The following is a 14785-nucleotide window of genomic DNA, read 5'->3' as shown; positions in this document are numbered from 1 at the left end:
TTGAATGACACCTCTCTAAAGAAGGTAAACTCTTATTCTTTGGTGCTGGAAAATGAAAAATTGATGATGACATGAGATTCTTCAAGAACTTATCTCATCACCTCACTCTATTATTGTATGAATACAATCAGTAAACCCCGAGGTTAAGCCCCAATATATGTAAAATCATGATTAATCCTACGGGTTACAATTACGAGAACATGCTAAACTAAGAGTTTAGCACTGTACGGCCCAAGGGAGACAGCGACTATAACAGATACAGAATAATTTTACAACAAGCAAATGTGTCCAGTCAGCCCGCACCAGTCTAGCTCTTGGTTGAGGCTTGTGCAAGCTGCGACGCAATTTTGCCCGAGAAGAAATTCTCAAGTCTGCATGACCAAAAAGGAATAAAATCAATATAGTTACATGTTGGGCTCCAAAACCAAGTTGTAAGATTTTCCAGCCCAGTCAGCTGGTATCAAATAATATCAGCAAGATCTAAGCTAAATTTTATGCCACTGAGAACATACAAGGGTACGACTGATTATGTTAGGTTGCATAATGGGAATATGATAAAACAGTCAACTAGGAAATCTCTAAAAACATATGGGGCATGTTTGGTTATCGGCCCCAACAGGCCAAGCCAACTTTATGCCTCATTCGGTTCAGGGCCAAAGTCACCAACCAAATTTTGGCAGTGCAAATGCAGAATACAAACACATAGAGGAAGGGATAGACGGCAGCTTCGGGATGATGGAATTGCTGGCCGCATTTTGGCTTGGCCGCTTGGCAGCCATGAGCCGACGTGTCAGCCTGCTATTACATCCATTAACTGTGCTATGCTTTGGATTATCACATCCTAAACAACAATATTTGCTAAACTGTTCATTTGATTACAAATTTGTTTGAACCAATTAGTTCGTTTTAATTAAATCTACAGATCAAGATCTATTTTGGTTATATTTTGACACTAATTTTTTTGACATGTAGGACCCACTTGTTATGCTTGCAATTTTGTCAAATTTTGTCATGGCTACAATCTAAACACACTTTCTTCTCAACTTTGGGGGGGGGTACTAACTTTGGCTTGGCTATAAACCAAACAATAATATTTGTACCAAATCATGCCCTAGCTTTTGACTATGGCTAAAATTTGGCTTGCCTCAATAGGGGCCCTAAATCAAGTATGCCCATGGGCAACCCAACTCCCATCTTGCTGGCCAGGAACATACATGTCCCTGGTTGAGAAGACAAAGGGCATACAGAGAACTCACCGTGTGGCACATTTGTAGTAGATAGTATCAGGAGAGTTGTAGGTTCTTGCGTTGTTGAACATTCTCTTCATGTCGGCAACAAACATCTCTAAGGTCACATAATACTGTTCTGACTCGACTCTTCTTGACATTGTCCTCAAATCTGCAGACAGGCATGTGTCTTAAACACTGGTTCACTTAAAATACATGCGACTTTGCTTGATAAAGGCAGGATAGGAAAAGAACTATAGCCCTTGTACGTCAAACTAACCAATAGGATCTTTGATAATGTCATAATAGTCTGGAACATCACGTGAATCCACAGGATCTTTGAACGGCCAAGCATCAGGATGTTCATTCATACTCTGCAACGAGAGGAGTCCATATTGGAATTAAAAAAATATATATCTCATCTGAAATCTCTTTTTCTGTCAATACCAGCAGTTTTCTTTTCTTTTCTTTTTTGCTGATTGGCCATATCTTTGGAATATGAAAGTCGCACAAGTCTATGGTTTCAATGCAATCAATCAGTATGAACTACTAAGTAACTTGCAACATCTGCTAAGATTTGTGCAGATAAAAAACTTGCCTTCAACAATATCCGCATAAGATTAGTAAGCTGTTGTCTGTAAGTATTATAATCGGGGGAGAATGCTGAACGTGATTTAGAATGGCCCCACTGATCAGGTGTCCACCCAGCTTCCCCTGCACCACATTAATGGCTCAGATCGGACTTGCATCGTTACTAAAATAATAAGGAAAGGCAGAATTAGCGTTCAAGAAAAAAAAGAAAGGCAGGATTAGTTGCTAACAATGGAAAGCTTTTTCTAAAACAGATGTGGTGTGCTTAACAGTCAACGGTATGAACTGATAAGGCTATTATTTGTTTTCAAAATAAACTAACACTAATGCAATCATATGCTTGGATGACCTTTTGAATATATAAGCTCCAGATAATTCAACATGCAGCATGTTTATAAGCATACTCAAACTATCAGATTAAGAGCATCCAAGTTAGTCCCAACTATCAAAACCTGACTGTAGAGGATCAACAATGTAAAACAAGTTTGCAGAACTGACTTACTCAGACCAGGGATGTCTTCTGGTTTCATCAGTCTTCTTGGAATACCGGCTTCTTTCTACAAAGAAAAAGATATAATTCCTTAACATGTTTGACCACCTGACTAACCAAAAGTCTGCCTAGCAGGGCAAGGTACAGCATCTAACACAAATAATATCTTACTAATCTTCACTGTGGATTCATGTTATCTAGCATAAACGCAAAGAGAACAAAAATATATCTTTCCATAAGTGACATTACCTAATAAGAAGCATGGTGCAGGCAAGCCTCATTCATACAGAGGCATACCTGTGATTTTCTAAAAAAATAGTTCATATGGATCTGATAAACCAAATTATTCCTACAAGTCATTACCTCTACATGTTCGAGAAAAAAGTCATTCCCTCTACTGAAGAGAAACAACTACCAAATTCCCTAGCAGTTTTCCCCCACCAACTTCGTCCAAAGCATGAAAATAAACAAAGGACCCCAAAATACTAGAGCCCGCAAGAGAAAAAACTAACCTTCTGAAAATCAATTCCTGAATAAACAATATGGCAGTTAGAAAGCTCTCTTATCTTCTCATCAATGGCCTACAGGGAAGTAATACAGTGAACTGTCAAAGAAAATGATGGATTCAATGTAAACCATGAACTGGCTGCATCATGTTCATGTTTGGAGTTTGGACCAGCCTTTAGCCTGTTACTTTACCTGCCTTTGACGCCGAATCATCGTTGCTAGATCAATGTATGGCAGCTTTGGGTCAATTTTACACTCCATCAATATTCCTCCGTCATAGTCTTTAATGTACCTAGAACCAGAAAAGTGTAAAAGCTTAACATTGGCTAGGTAACCCTAAAATAAACTTTGATCACATGGAGCAACTCAATTGAAGAAAAAGACATAGTGCATAACAGGCTTACCCTTGCCATCTTTCTTTGTCCAATGTGATCTCCTTTGTGAAACCCTACATATTGACAATTAGGAATTCAGAGAAAAAGACAAACCAGTTTTTTTCATATGATGTTTTACTAAGTAACAAAAACAATGTTGTTGACATTATATCTAAGAGAATTAATTTATAAACAAAAGAGAAATCTCTTGCAGATAAATTGGTATGCTAAAGTTCAAATTTGATGTAATCATTATCAGAAAATGGCACAATGTTGAATGCAAAGAACCTTCAATCCAACCATCAATACTTAACAACCTTCTAAAGCATCCAGATGTCTGAATTATATCTATTTTTTAGGTTAAGGCGTATGTCATACATGCTGTTTCAGAAATTCTTTATTTAATAACATGTGCAAACAAGAAAATGAAAGAAACATTTTATATACAAGTAAAAGTTCAGACAACCATACCTGCTTTACAAAATAGCCTACAGCATTGTTATCAGCATACGTTAAGAAATGTGTGAGCCCATCAGCGTCTCGGGCATGTTGCTTCAAATGATTCATTAATCGTGTCCCGTAGCCTTTAACTTGCTCATCAGCTGTAATAGCACAAAATGCTATTTCTCCAAACCTCTGGCTATTATTTCCAAAAGACAAATTAGCATAATAGTTTTTTTTGTGTACAATTAGTAGACTATAGTATGCAACAACAAACCTCTGTAACATGGTGCAGATCATTACTAAGAAGAAGAAAATGCAAAGCAAAAGCATACACATATCCCCATCCTAAATTCTATCTAGGCAGCTGTTTTAAGATCATCAGTAAGTGCATTCCATGAATCAGTACGATTTTAAAATGCAGTATCTTAATTACAAACCAATATTAGCTCATGCCAGTTGCCATTTGCTTTCAGTTGTAAAGAATTATTGGATCTTCAAATAAAAGAGAAATAGCACATATCAAACATGAAGTATTGACCATTAAGCACAATATATATGCAATATCAACATAAGAAAATGCTAGCACTAAAGTGGCAGCAGTACCTTGCATAAGGGCGATAAGTAATGCCTCCCACGACAATATTGTTCCTGATAACCATCATTGACTTGTGAGTTCTGCGGAACACGACACAAGAAGTTATTACCACTGAAGAAATTTTATCTTATTCCCATTTCACCCCAAAGGAAAAAAGACACAAAGATTAGATGCGTAGATTCTAATTTCTAAACCATAGGCACATTACATTGTGCATTACCTATCCATGACGAGGCGCACAATATATTCTTTGGGCATATTAGGAAGCTGCCGGGCGAATATATTCTTCAAACCTACCAACCTGGGAAAAACATAGAAGTCAATAAAAACTAAAGATGTGCAGCCAAAGCCAAACAGAGTTCTGAGAAGTGTTACACACACCATATCATGTGTTCATCAACACCGTCATTAGAATAACAGAGAAACTTCAGCCTTCCCGAGTCTTCCTGCAGAACAAATTCAACAATCTCAGCCACATTCCAATCAATACTATCAGAGGGCAGGCAAAACCAAAACCAAAACCAAGTTAAATAAAGAAGAGGGCTTGACCTCGCGCTTGAGGCCCTCCTCGCGGGCGCTGTACGCGCCGCTGGTCTGGAGGTTATCAGTGAACAGCCCCTTGGAGTCCTCCTTGCCGTCGCCAGCGGCGGCAGAGCCGGGCTCTGGCTTCGGTCCCGCCGCCGCAGCAGCTGCCGCTGCGGCAGACGCGGAAGAGGAATCCGGCTTCGGGGGCCGACCGGAGGCGGAGCCCCCACCCGGCGCGCCGTCGAGGCGCGCGGCAGTGAACGTGTGCAGCGAGTCGTCGTCGTCGTCGTCAGAGTGGGAGGAGGACGGGGATGACGGGCGGGAAGGAGAGGAAGGGGCCGATGAGGGGGACGACGGCGCAGTGGTGTCGTCGTCCTCGTCGGCGGTGGCGTCGGAGAGCGACGATGGCGGGAGCTTCCGCTTGCGGTGGGAGGCCCCGCCGCCGGAGGTGGCGCCGGAGTGGGACGGGGACGGCGCCGCGAGGCCGTCCATGCGGGGGACGGGAGGGAGGAGGTTCTAGAAGGTTCAGTGGGTTAGGGTTTTGGTGGAGATCTGGAAGCGGGAAGCTTCCGAGGCGTTTCCGCTGTTCCTGGTGACGAAGAGCAGAGAAGAAACGCTTCCGAGTCTAGTTGTCTCACTGGCATGTGGGACCGCAACGGATGGGCCTGCTCACTGTCTTTTGGGCCATCCATTGTCGACCTTCTGTCAAGAGGTTTTACTAACTCCATTCCAAATTCTCAAAAAAAAAACTCCATTCCAAATTAGTATACTTTAAAAAAAAACTCCGTTCCAAATTATTTGTGCTTTTTCTCCATCTACATCATTCTCTGTAAAACTAGATATATATTTATATATATAAAAAACTGCTCCATCGATCTACATTATTGTTTTACCTTTTCTAGTTTCGTAAATTTTGCTACGCACATAAATATACATTATATCTAGGTACATAGCAAATATTGTGAATCTAAAAAGTTAATGACCTATATTTTCAAACCAATGGAGTATGTACTTATAATTTGGAAAAGAGAAAGTACATCGATGGTCTGCAAAATTAGAAAAGAAAACTATGTGAAGTTCTTTCTCCTCGAGATCTTCTCTGGGTAATGGTCTTGGGGTAGATCCTCCTCCAATTGGAAATGGAAGTTTTTTTTTGAGATTAATTGGAAATGGAAGTTGAACATGTGGTTTATAGCTGAACTAGAGTGCAACTAGCACATGGTCTCCCAACGGCATCGTGTGGGCCACATAATTTTCGAAAACCACTGGTCCAAAGCAAAAGAAGCACATATTACTGAGATTGTTCCAAAAGTATTCTAAATTACAATTCACTTTGACTTTTTTCTAAACCAAGCACGTCCAACTTAGACTAAATTTATTGAAAAATACAATAGCATCTATAGTTATGTGAATTATTATAGAACTGCTAACAAATGTGATAATAGCCAAAAGACAACTAATATCATTTGTCAAATGTGGTCTGGCCGTTCACACATCCATGCATAGTGATTGGGTAGAACAGCAATAACTAAACTAGTGAAAGAGCATGTAGTCTAGTGGTTACAAGAGTATCAGTAGCACCTTAAGTCCTGGATTCGACTTTCCGTGGCAGTAAATATTCTAGAATTCAATGACGTTGTGCTTTCATTGGTAAGCGTCGTTCCTATCGATAGCGGGGACCGTCCTCTTCGTAGATCTAGTCGTTCAGTTTCTTCCAAGTTTGATTCTCCAGCAACATCACTTAGGTGGTGGCGACGATGATGTCGTGGAATAATGTATCTCCGACCTATCACTACCTAAACGACTTCTGATCCGACGACGATGAAGGGCTAGTGAGAGTTGGTTTTACCAGATCTGAAGGTTCTCTCCAGATCTTTGCAGTTGGTGTATCAATTAGGAGATGTAGTTGGTTATCTTATGTTGTGGTGACTTCGACCTCTTCTTTGGATTTGTTGTGCGACAAGATCCGTTTTCTTCAACTCTCTATTTTGGTGGTGAAGGATTGCAAGTCTCCATTGCTTGGGGTGTTCCCCGCCAATGTTTTTTCAGTGTTTGCTAGATCTCATTGCAAGCAGCAAGTGGTTATTGTGGTCTTCAAAGCCTTGTGTGGCAATGGCGTTTGCAGGTGTCCCTTACCCTTGCTGCCATTCCATTGCATGTTCAAGCTCCGGTGGACAAGGAATAATCGATTGAAGAAGACGACCAGAACTCTTCGATATAATTTTATTTTCTTTATGTCGTTTTGTGTCAAGTTGTCCTTTTGTACTACCAATTATTTTACTCGATATGAATCAGATATGAGATACCTTTCTAGTGTCTTTCTAAAAAATAGATAGTGAAGTATTATAATTACTTTTAAAATTAAAACCTATAAATGTCTGACTAATTCTATTTTGAAATAAATTTTATGGGTATGTTATGTTAAGTACATCTTTAATACATGTTTTCTGCAACAACAGCAATACCATGATCGGTCTTAAAAGATTGGAGCAATGTATTATGCGCTTCTCATGATTACTATCACCTAGCAATGAATTGAGGGTGTTTGTTGTAAAGTGGTAGTTGTTTTCCTGTTTTTTTTTGTTTGTGCTTACCAGGGTCACGAGGATCACATTGATATTTAGAACTTTCAGGTAGGAGTGGTATCTAGTGGTCTCTTCGTAATCCAACTTGATCCTTATATATTTTTAGTTCGAATTGTATAGAATTAGAGCCCGGTCCTATGAGGGATAGATCCCCAGATACCGGCAAGGAAAAAAGATGTTGGACTCCTACTAGGATTACTCTGTAATTCTACTAGGACTACTAGGACTACTAACTTGTAACCTACTAGTAAGCTGCCACCTGGGATATATAAAGGAGGGCATGGGTACCTAAATCGACACATCAACTCAACATCCAAGCACAGAGCGCAATATACAATACCCTAAATAGATAGGGTATTACGCTACTCTGGCGGTCCAAACCTGTCTAAATCTGTATCTTGTGTCCTCGCTTTTATTACCATTAAGCTCGTGAAATTCCCCATCCAACAATCTGGTAGATTGACAGTAAAAACACCGACAACGCGCCCACTATGGGGTAGATTGCTGATATCATCGGGCGAGCTTGAAGGACCTCTTCATCAAGATTAGCCCCTCCACACGGCAGATCAATTCGTTGAGTTCGAGATCATATCTTTGAACGGACGACTACGTCGACATTCAGCTACATCGACTACAGCTCATGTCACGGTGACGACCTCAACTACATCAACTCCGACTTGTGCCGCAGCGACGATCTCGGCTACTCGGCTCGACTTCAGCTCGCGCTGCAACATCAACGCGCTACTGCCGACCTCGACTACTCATCTCGACTAGAAACTAGATTAGTTGCCTTTATCAAAAAATCATCCATGAATCAAGCTAAGTGATTTATACCTTTCTCCAACTTGTTTTCCACAAGATTGGCCGATATGCTGACTACTTGTCTGGGTATGTCTCTCGACAGAAATTACCCTCTAGAGCTACACTTTGCCGACTACTTTACGTGCACCGCACATTCTCTTCATCGCAACATGGGCTACCCATTTTTTTTACAGTTGTTGTCTTCTCTTTTAATCTACCCGTGTAGCAACTGCCTTAATCCATGAAATCGTCTTCAGTCATGTCTAAGTGACTCTATGCAGAAGACAAAGATCTGATGGATGCTATGATTGAAGGCGGGGCTGGGGCTAGGTGATTAAAAAAAGAGCTCGACATAGCAAATTTATTTTTCCACCGAATAAAATTTGGTATCTTCACGTTATTACTGAATAAATTTCGGTATCTTCATATTATGCTACATAATGTATACATTGTCTTTTTCCAGATCGAGCTTTGGCAACGACACTCCAGTTTGCTTGGCACATCTCCAACGGCTCTGTTAGCTCCCGGGGCTGGCTCGACATGGCTGCTACGCCTCATCTGGCTCCTAAGCTGAGGGGTTGGATGCCGCAAAACTACTCAAGAGACTCGCGGAAGAGTGCGATTTAAGAAGCTAAAGTATTTTTCTCAAGATAAGATTTGTATTGAACGGTAATTTTGGGTTTGTTTCGGGAAGTTATCTATGTAACCATTTTTCCAAGGAGTTTATCTCAAAATAGGGTTTTCAAAATTTCGAACCAATAACCCATTTCAACTATGATCTCAATTTCTTAAAAATATTCTACAATGCATGCCACCATATATATTTTGGATCCTTTTTCCCAAATTAAAGATTTGGATTGAAGGCTTGGAGGCTGTGGGATACGTTCCATTCAACCTAAGACTCGAGGGCTACTCCATATGGAGTAAGAGTTTCATAGCACCTCATGTATGAAGATTTAAAATCTACTTAGGCATGTGCACCTCGCAGACTCGAAGCAGCCTGGAAGATCGGGAAGACACATTCTAGGTGAAGTTTAGAAGAACCCGAAGATGACTACAGAAGTACTCGAAGCTTGTTGAAAGGATCTTAAGATGCCTAGAGGGGGGGTGAATAGGCAATCTGCAGTTTAAAATACTTAACAAAAATGTCAGACGCAGACTATCCCGGATACTCCGGGTATATGCCCGGATACTCCGGGTTTGGTGGTCCGGAGTATCCGGAGCTATACCCGGAGTCTCCGGGTTTGAATGACCTGAAATGAAACTGCAAGAAACTCTGTAAGAAAAGTAGATCGAGCTAGAGAATAAGTACCAGGGGTTCCTTAAGGTTGATATCCAACAAACAAAGTTCACTAGAAACTCGTGAGTGAGTAGATCGAGCTCAAACCCTAGAAATGAAGTCTCACAAGCAAAGGGCAATGAAATCAAGTAAACTAACACGAAGGAGACAAGAATTTGTTTTCCGAAGTTCACACCCGAAGGTGCTACGTCTCCATTGAGGAAGGATTCGAGAGACGGTGCTCAAGAACCCCTATGCTCCTCTTCCAAGGGTGAGATCACCTCTCAAGCCCAAGGTTACTTACTATGGATTCCTCGGCGAGGAATGGAAGATTACAAACTTCTTGTGCAGCTCACAATCTTGGTAGAAGCAATCACAAGCACGCCTAGCCTTCTAGGAGCACAAGGCTCCTAAGAGTAACAAACTTGAATCCGCGGGTTTGACCAAAACCAAGTGCTCAAGAGATGGAAATGAGGCTCACTAGCACTAATCCTTGCTCTTGCTTGCTTCTCACTCAAATCCCTCAAGGGAATCACTCAAGAATGGAGAAAGGAGAGTGAGAGAGCTCTTTTTGGCTTAGGTTTGAGTTCAGCTCATCAAAGTGGCAAGAGGGAAGAGGCTGAAGGGGTAGGAGGGGGTATATATACTCTTCAGCCTCAAAAGAGCCGTTGGGCGAAGGGGTACCCAGAGACTCCGGGTATATGCCCGGAGACTCCGGGAAACCCTAGGTTTTCAGACTTTGAACAGAGCCCGGAAACTCTGGGCAACAGGGTCCGGAGTATCCGGCCCTATACCCGGAGTATCCGGGTATGGCAGGGGAAAAACTCCGGTTTTTGCTCCTTTGAGTTGTTTTGTGGCTCACAAGTGTTTGTCTAGGTTCTTTTGAGCACTAGTTTCAAATCAAAGCCCTTGAATCAAGTCCCTCTTGATAGTACGGACGTTCCTATACTCAAAATTCAAATATAAAAACTAATTCCATGAGTATCCTTTGAACTCCGCTTTTTCATTTCCTTTTTGAGGGGTCGTACATCGTCACTTGATTCACCTATACAAACTCACCACCTGCACACACGCTCAATTACACAATTAAATGCACATGTATTTTGTCATTAACACCAAAACCCACTTAGGGGCCTAGATCACTTTCACTTGTAGTATTCGGCTACAAATTAAAGAGCTCTGGGGCTTGTCAGGGATAGATCCCCAAACATCGCAAGAAGATGTCATACTCCTACTAGGATTCCTGTGTAATCCTACTATGACTCTACCCTGTAATCCTACTATGACTCCTACCTTACCTTGTAGCCGAGTAGTTACCGCCCCCTATGAAATATAAGGGAGGGCAGAGGTACCTAGATCGGAACATCAACTCAACACCCAAGTGCAGGGCGCAGCATACATACCCCAATTAGGACGTGGGGTATTATACTACTCTGACGGCTCGAACCTGCCTAAATTAGTGTCTTATGTCCTCACTTTTACCATCAATCTCCTGATTCCGGCGATCTCCCACCGAACAATCTCCTACCTCGGGGTATCCCCTCAGTAGGTTGCTGGTAAAAACAATGATAGGGCCTCTTAGGGTCCGACCTTTAGATTATCTAAGCTAAATTTTAAGGCCCTTTACCACCTCTACCTACACGCATATATACTCACAAAAGAGTTAAATACACCAGTGGCCCTCAAACTTGTCCTGAGGTGCCACTTATGTCCACGAACTTGCAAAATATGCACTTAAGTTGTGCCACTTAGATCCATACCCATTGAGATGGCGCCACGTGGCATGAATATATGCAAAAAAACCCCTCCAAAGTTGTCCACGCCTCCCCTGCTTCCTTTGCCAGTGGGTGGAGCTCGCCGTCGCACCCTGCCTCCTCGCCTTCCACTAGAGCTCGCGGTCGCCGTGGACGTCGCCGCCCCTAGAGTTCGCGACCTTCGCGGCATGCCGCCCTTGGCACGCCGCTGTTGCGGCCTCTGGATCCTCGCGCCGATGCTGACCTGCGCCCGCCGCCGCCGACCCGAGCCCGCCGTAGCCCCAAGATCCTCACGCCGCCGCAGACAAGTGCCCGTCGCCGTGCGCTGCAGCAGACTCGCCCCGCCGCCACGACCCTGAGCTCCTCGCGCTGCTAATGTCCGAAGCCACCGCGGTCCCGAGCTCCTCGCGCCGCTATGGCCTGGAGCTCCTCGCGTCGCCTCGGACTAGCACCCGGCCGCACGACCCCGAGTTGCTCCTGCTGCCGCGGATCCGCGCCGCCGTCGACGCACATCCGCCGCCACGGCCCCAAGCTCCTCGCGCTGCTGCGGTCCGAAGCCGCCGCGGCCCCAAGCTCCTCACCGCCATGGCCTGGAGCTCCTCGCGTTGCTGCGGTCCGAAGCCGCCGCGGCCCCGAGCTCCTCACGCCGCCATGGCCTGGAGCTTGTCGCGCCGCCATGGACTAGCACTCGGCCGCGCGACCCCGAGCTGCTCCCGCCGCCGTGGATCCGCGCTGTCGTGCGCCGCCATCGACGCACATCCTCCGCCGCGGCCCCGAGCTCCTCGCGCTGCTGCGGTCCGAAGCCCCCGCGGCCTCAAGCTCTTCGCACCGCCATGGACCCGAGCCCGGCGTTGTGTGCCACCGTAGATCCACGCCCGCCGCCGTGGCCCCAAGCTCGCGCAGCCACGGACCCGCACCGTCGTCCCCTGCTCCTCCGCCGCCGCCACGAGCCCTGCACTTGCGGCTGCGAGCCTCTGCACCGTCGGATGTGGCCACGGCCACCGGAGCTCGCGAGGAGGGGCCGGCCACCTGCCGCTGCAGTAACTCGCCGCCGCTGGGGCCAAGCCGAGGCGGAGGAGATAGGGCGGGAGGCAGGGGCGCTGGCGTGGAGCCGCCGCGTGCTCCGTCCGCTCCTCCCTCCCACGGCGGAGAGGGCTAGAGATGGGGCACAGCGTGGACGGCGCTGTCGCTCCCAGGCGCCGCTGCCGGCGAGGGAGCAGGGAGGGGGGGTGCGGCGGCTTGCTGCCGGGGCAGGGAGGGTGGCGCGTCGAGCAGGGGCCGGGGTCTGGGAGGGAGAAGAAGGGAGGAGGGGAGTGAGGGGGTGAAGGTAGAAGATAGTAACTTTGGAGGGTTTTTTTTTTTGCATATGTGCATGCTACATGGCGCCATGTGAAGGGGTATGGACCAAAGTGGCACAACTTAACAAGTTCAGGGTGCTAGGTTTCGATTTTGCGAGTTCGTGGACCTAAGTGGCACGTCAGGACAAATTCGAGGGCCGCTGATATATTTAACTCCTCACAAAATTATGCTAAATTATGGAATTCTATATTTACATGAACTCTTGTGCGGTATTTTCGGAGAATTTGAGAAGATGTTAGACATTCCTGTATGATGCTTTTAGGATTAGTCTCAAACTATCATCTGTTGTGCGTCTGTACTACTACATAGTATAAATATCTCATTCATAGTTTGTATATGTTTAGTAATTGAATTGTTCTAAGAGATATTTATATCAGTAAAGTAATAATACAACTTATGAGGATTCTATGTCAAATTGAAAACCAGAGCATGCTTTAAGTTTCAGTTTCTTTAAGGCGTCTAGCTGGAATGAATGTGTGCAACTTTTGCAACAGCAAAATAGGCCCAGCTCGAGCCACACACATTCTAGCCCCAGCAGGAACACAACAACTACACAATGATAGTTAACATTGTCGTACGAGGGTGCGGCGGAGCTCGTCCTCGTAGTTCATCATAAGCGAAGTACCTTCTACGTACAGGATGGTAGCACTTCCAATCAATCTTCAGAAAAGGGTATGGCTCAGGCACCTTGTTAGGATTGTGGGCTTTACCGTTTACCTCTATTCCTCTCTCTTTTTTTTCTGATGCCACTCGCAATAATAAATAATGAGAGGCTAAAGGGTAGGGATCTATTTGTAGAGTCCACTTCTAGATGTTACAAATATTCCACCAGTATTCCTGAAAAAAAATGTGTGACTCGTGAACCAGGCTATTTTGGTGTGTCTAAAATATATTAGTCCCTGAAGTGTGCCACCAACCACCACTCATCTTGTTAATGGGAAGGTTTCAACTTGTGATGGCATGTAGAATAGTATAAATCAACTTTCATAGTGAAACATGATCTTTATGTAGTGAGGCAATCATGCTGGTAAGCCCCCTTTTCAGGTTAGAGATGTTTCTACCAATCAGTTGTTGCTATATCATATTTCAATTTATTGCCACTTCGTTTTCATGTCTTCATAGAAATGCATAATATGTTTGAATTTGTCATGTCCTTTTCAACGCATTGTTTTGTTTCTCTACTTCGGAGTCAAAGTTGGTAGCCTGAAATGAGAATCTCTATCCAAATAAACCATCCTAGGAAAGAACTAGGTGAATTTATATCAGTATATAAGAAATGAGCACCCAAATGGCCAAATTCACGTCCAAGAGAATTCCAACTTGAATGGTCCAGGCATGCATCCACAACCTCAATCAAATGGCTTCTTTGCAGTATTTATCTAAAAACAGGCCTAATTATTGGACCTATTTACCTAATCTTATATCCACTAGTGCACTAGAGATCATTGAAACACTACTTAGTAGCTGCCCTTTCCTTTTCTCTCTTCACTGTAACTAACAATAGCAGAGATAATGAAGGATTTAAAGTTAAGCCCCACACTCGACTACGGGAGGCCGGCTGTTTGCCGTGTGCCCAAAACACACAGCAAAGGCCTTTTTGCACACGGCAAACTGCACACGGCAAACATGTCCTTTGCCGTGTGCCATTTATCGGGCACACGGCAAATAGTTTGTTTCAATAGTGTTGTTTCAATAGTGTAAAGAGGTCCACTGAAGGCATATCTTCTCAAATCTCTACAGAAACAAATTGTTTGTTTCAATAGCGTTGTCATGTCCTTTTCAGTGTATTGTTTTCCATGTTCAGTCAAAGTTGGTAGCCTGAAGCCAGAATATCCATCCAAATAGCAGACCTAACTCTTTAGACTGCACCTGGTCTTACGTATTGGTTCATGGGTGATCCTTTGAAACAGTCCGACATAGCAGCTGCCCTTTCGTTTTCTCTTGTCACTGTAACTAATAATAACAGGGAAAGCGAAGTAAGGTTTAGCCCCACATGGCCACACCCAAGAAAATGACTAGATCAAACTTTTTCCTTGGTACCTTCGCTAAATTACAAGACAAGATAGTGATGCATGTATTTGACATCTGAAGTGAACTGAAACTTGGGTTGTGTATTACGTACCTAGCCTCTGACTGCATCTTGTGGATGTGGCCCGGCAAGATTTAGTCATTTTTTCTGTGCTGTTGCCAGATCTTTAAACATCAACTCCGAGGGACTTCTTCGTTACCAGCTGCAAGATTTTGTTCTCACCTAA

General features: G+C 44.0%; 1 protein-coding gene across 1 annotated transcript; it reads right to left on the bottom strand.

Annotated features, from left to right (window-relative positions):
* Window positions 1-53: 53 nt before the first annotated feature.
* Window positions 54-5365, bottom strand: LOC120651054 (histone acetyltransferase GCN5). Its single transcript, XM_039928395.1, has 13 exons — window positions 4777-5365; window positions 4609-4673; window positions 4448-4528; window positions 4236-4307; window positions 3660-3828; window positions 3219-3262; window positions 3007-3106; window positions 2820-2888; window positions 2320-2374; window positions 1825-1940; window positions 1507-1600; window positions 1257-1398; window positions 54-371 (listed from the first exon to the last, which is right to left on the bottom strand). Exons 1-13 carry the CDS (start codon window positions 5242-5244, stop codon window positions 308-310), a joined length of 1539 nt encoding a protein of 512 aa, XP_039784329.1. The 5' UTR covers window positions 5245-5365; the 3' UTR covers window positions 54-307.
* Between the last annotated feature and the right edge of the window lie 9420 nt (window positions 5366-14785).

This window comes from Panicum virgatum, chromosome 9K (assembly GCF_016808335.1).
Source record: "Panicum virgatum strain AP13 chromosome 9K, P.virgatum_v5, whole genome shotgun sequence".
Lineage (NCBI taxonomy): Eukaryota > Viridiplantae > Streptophyta > Magnoliopsida > Poales > Poaceae > Panicum > Panicum virgatum.
The sequence above is the reverse complement of the archived record's forward strand: the minus strand, read 5'-3'. Positions and strand labels throughout refer to the sequence as shown.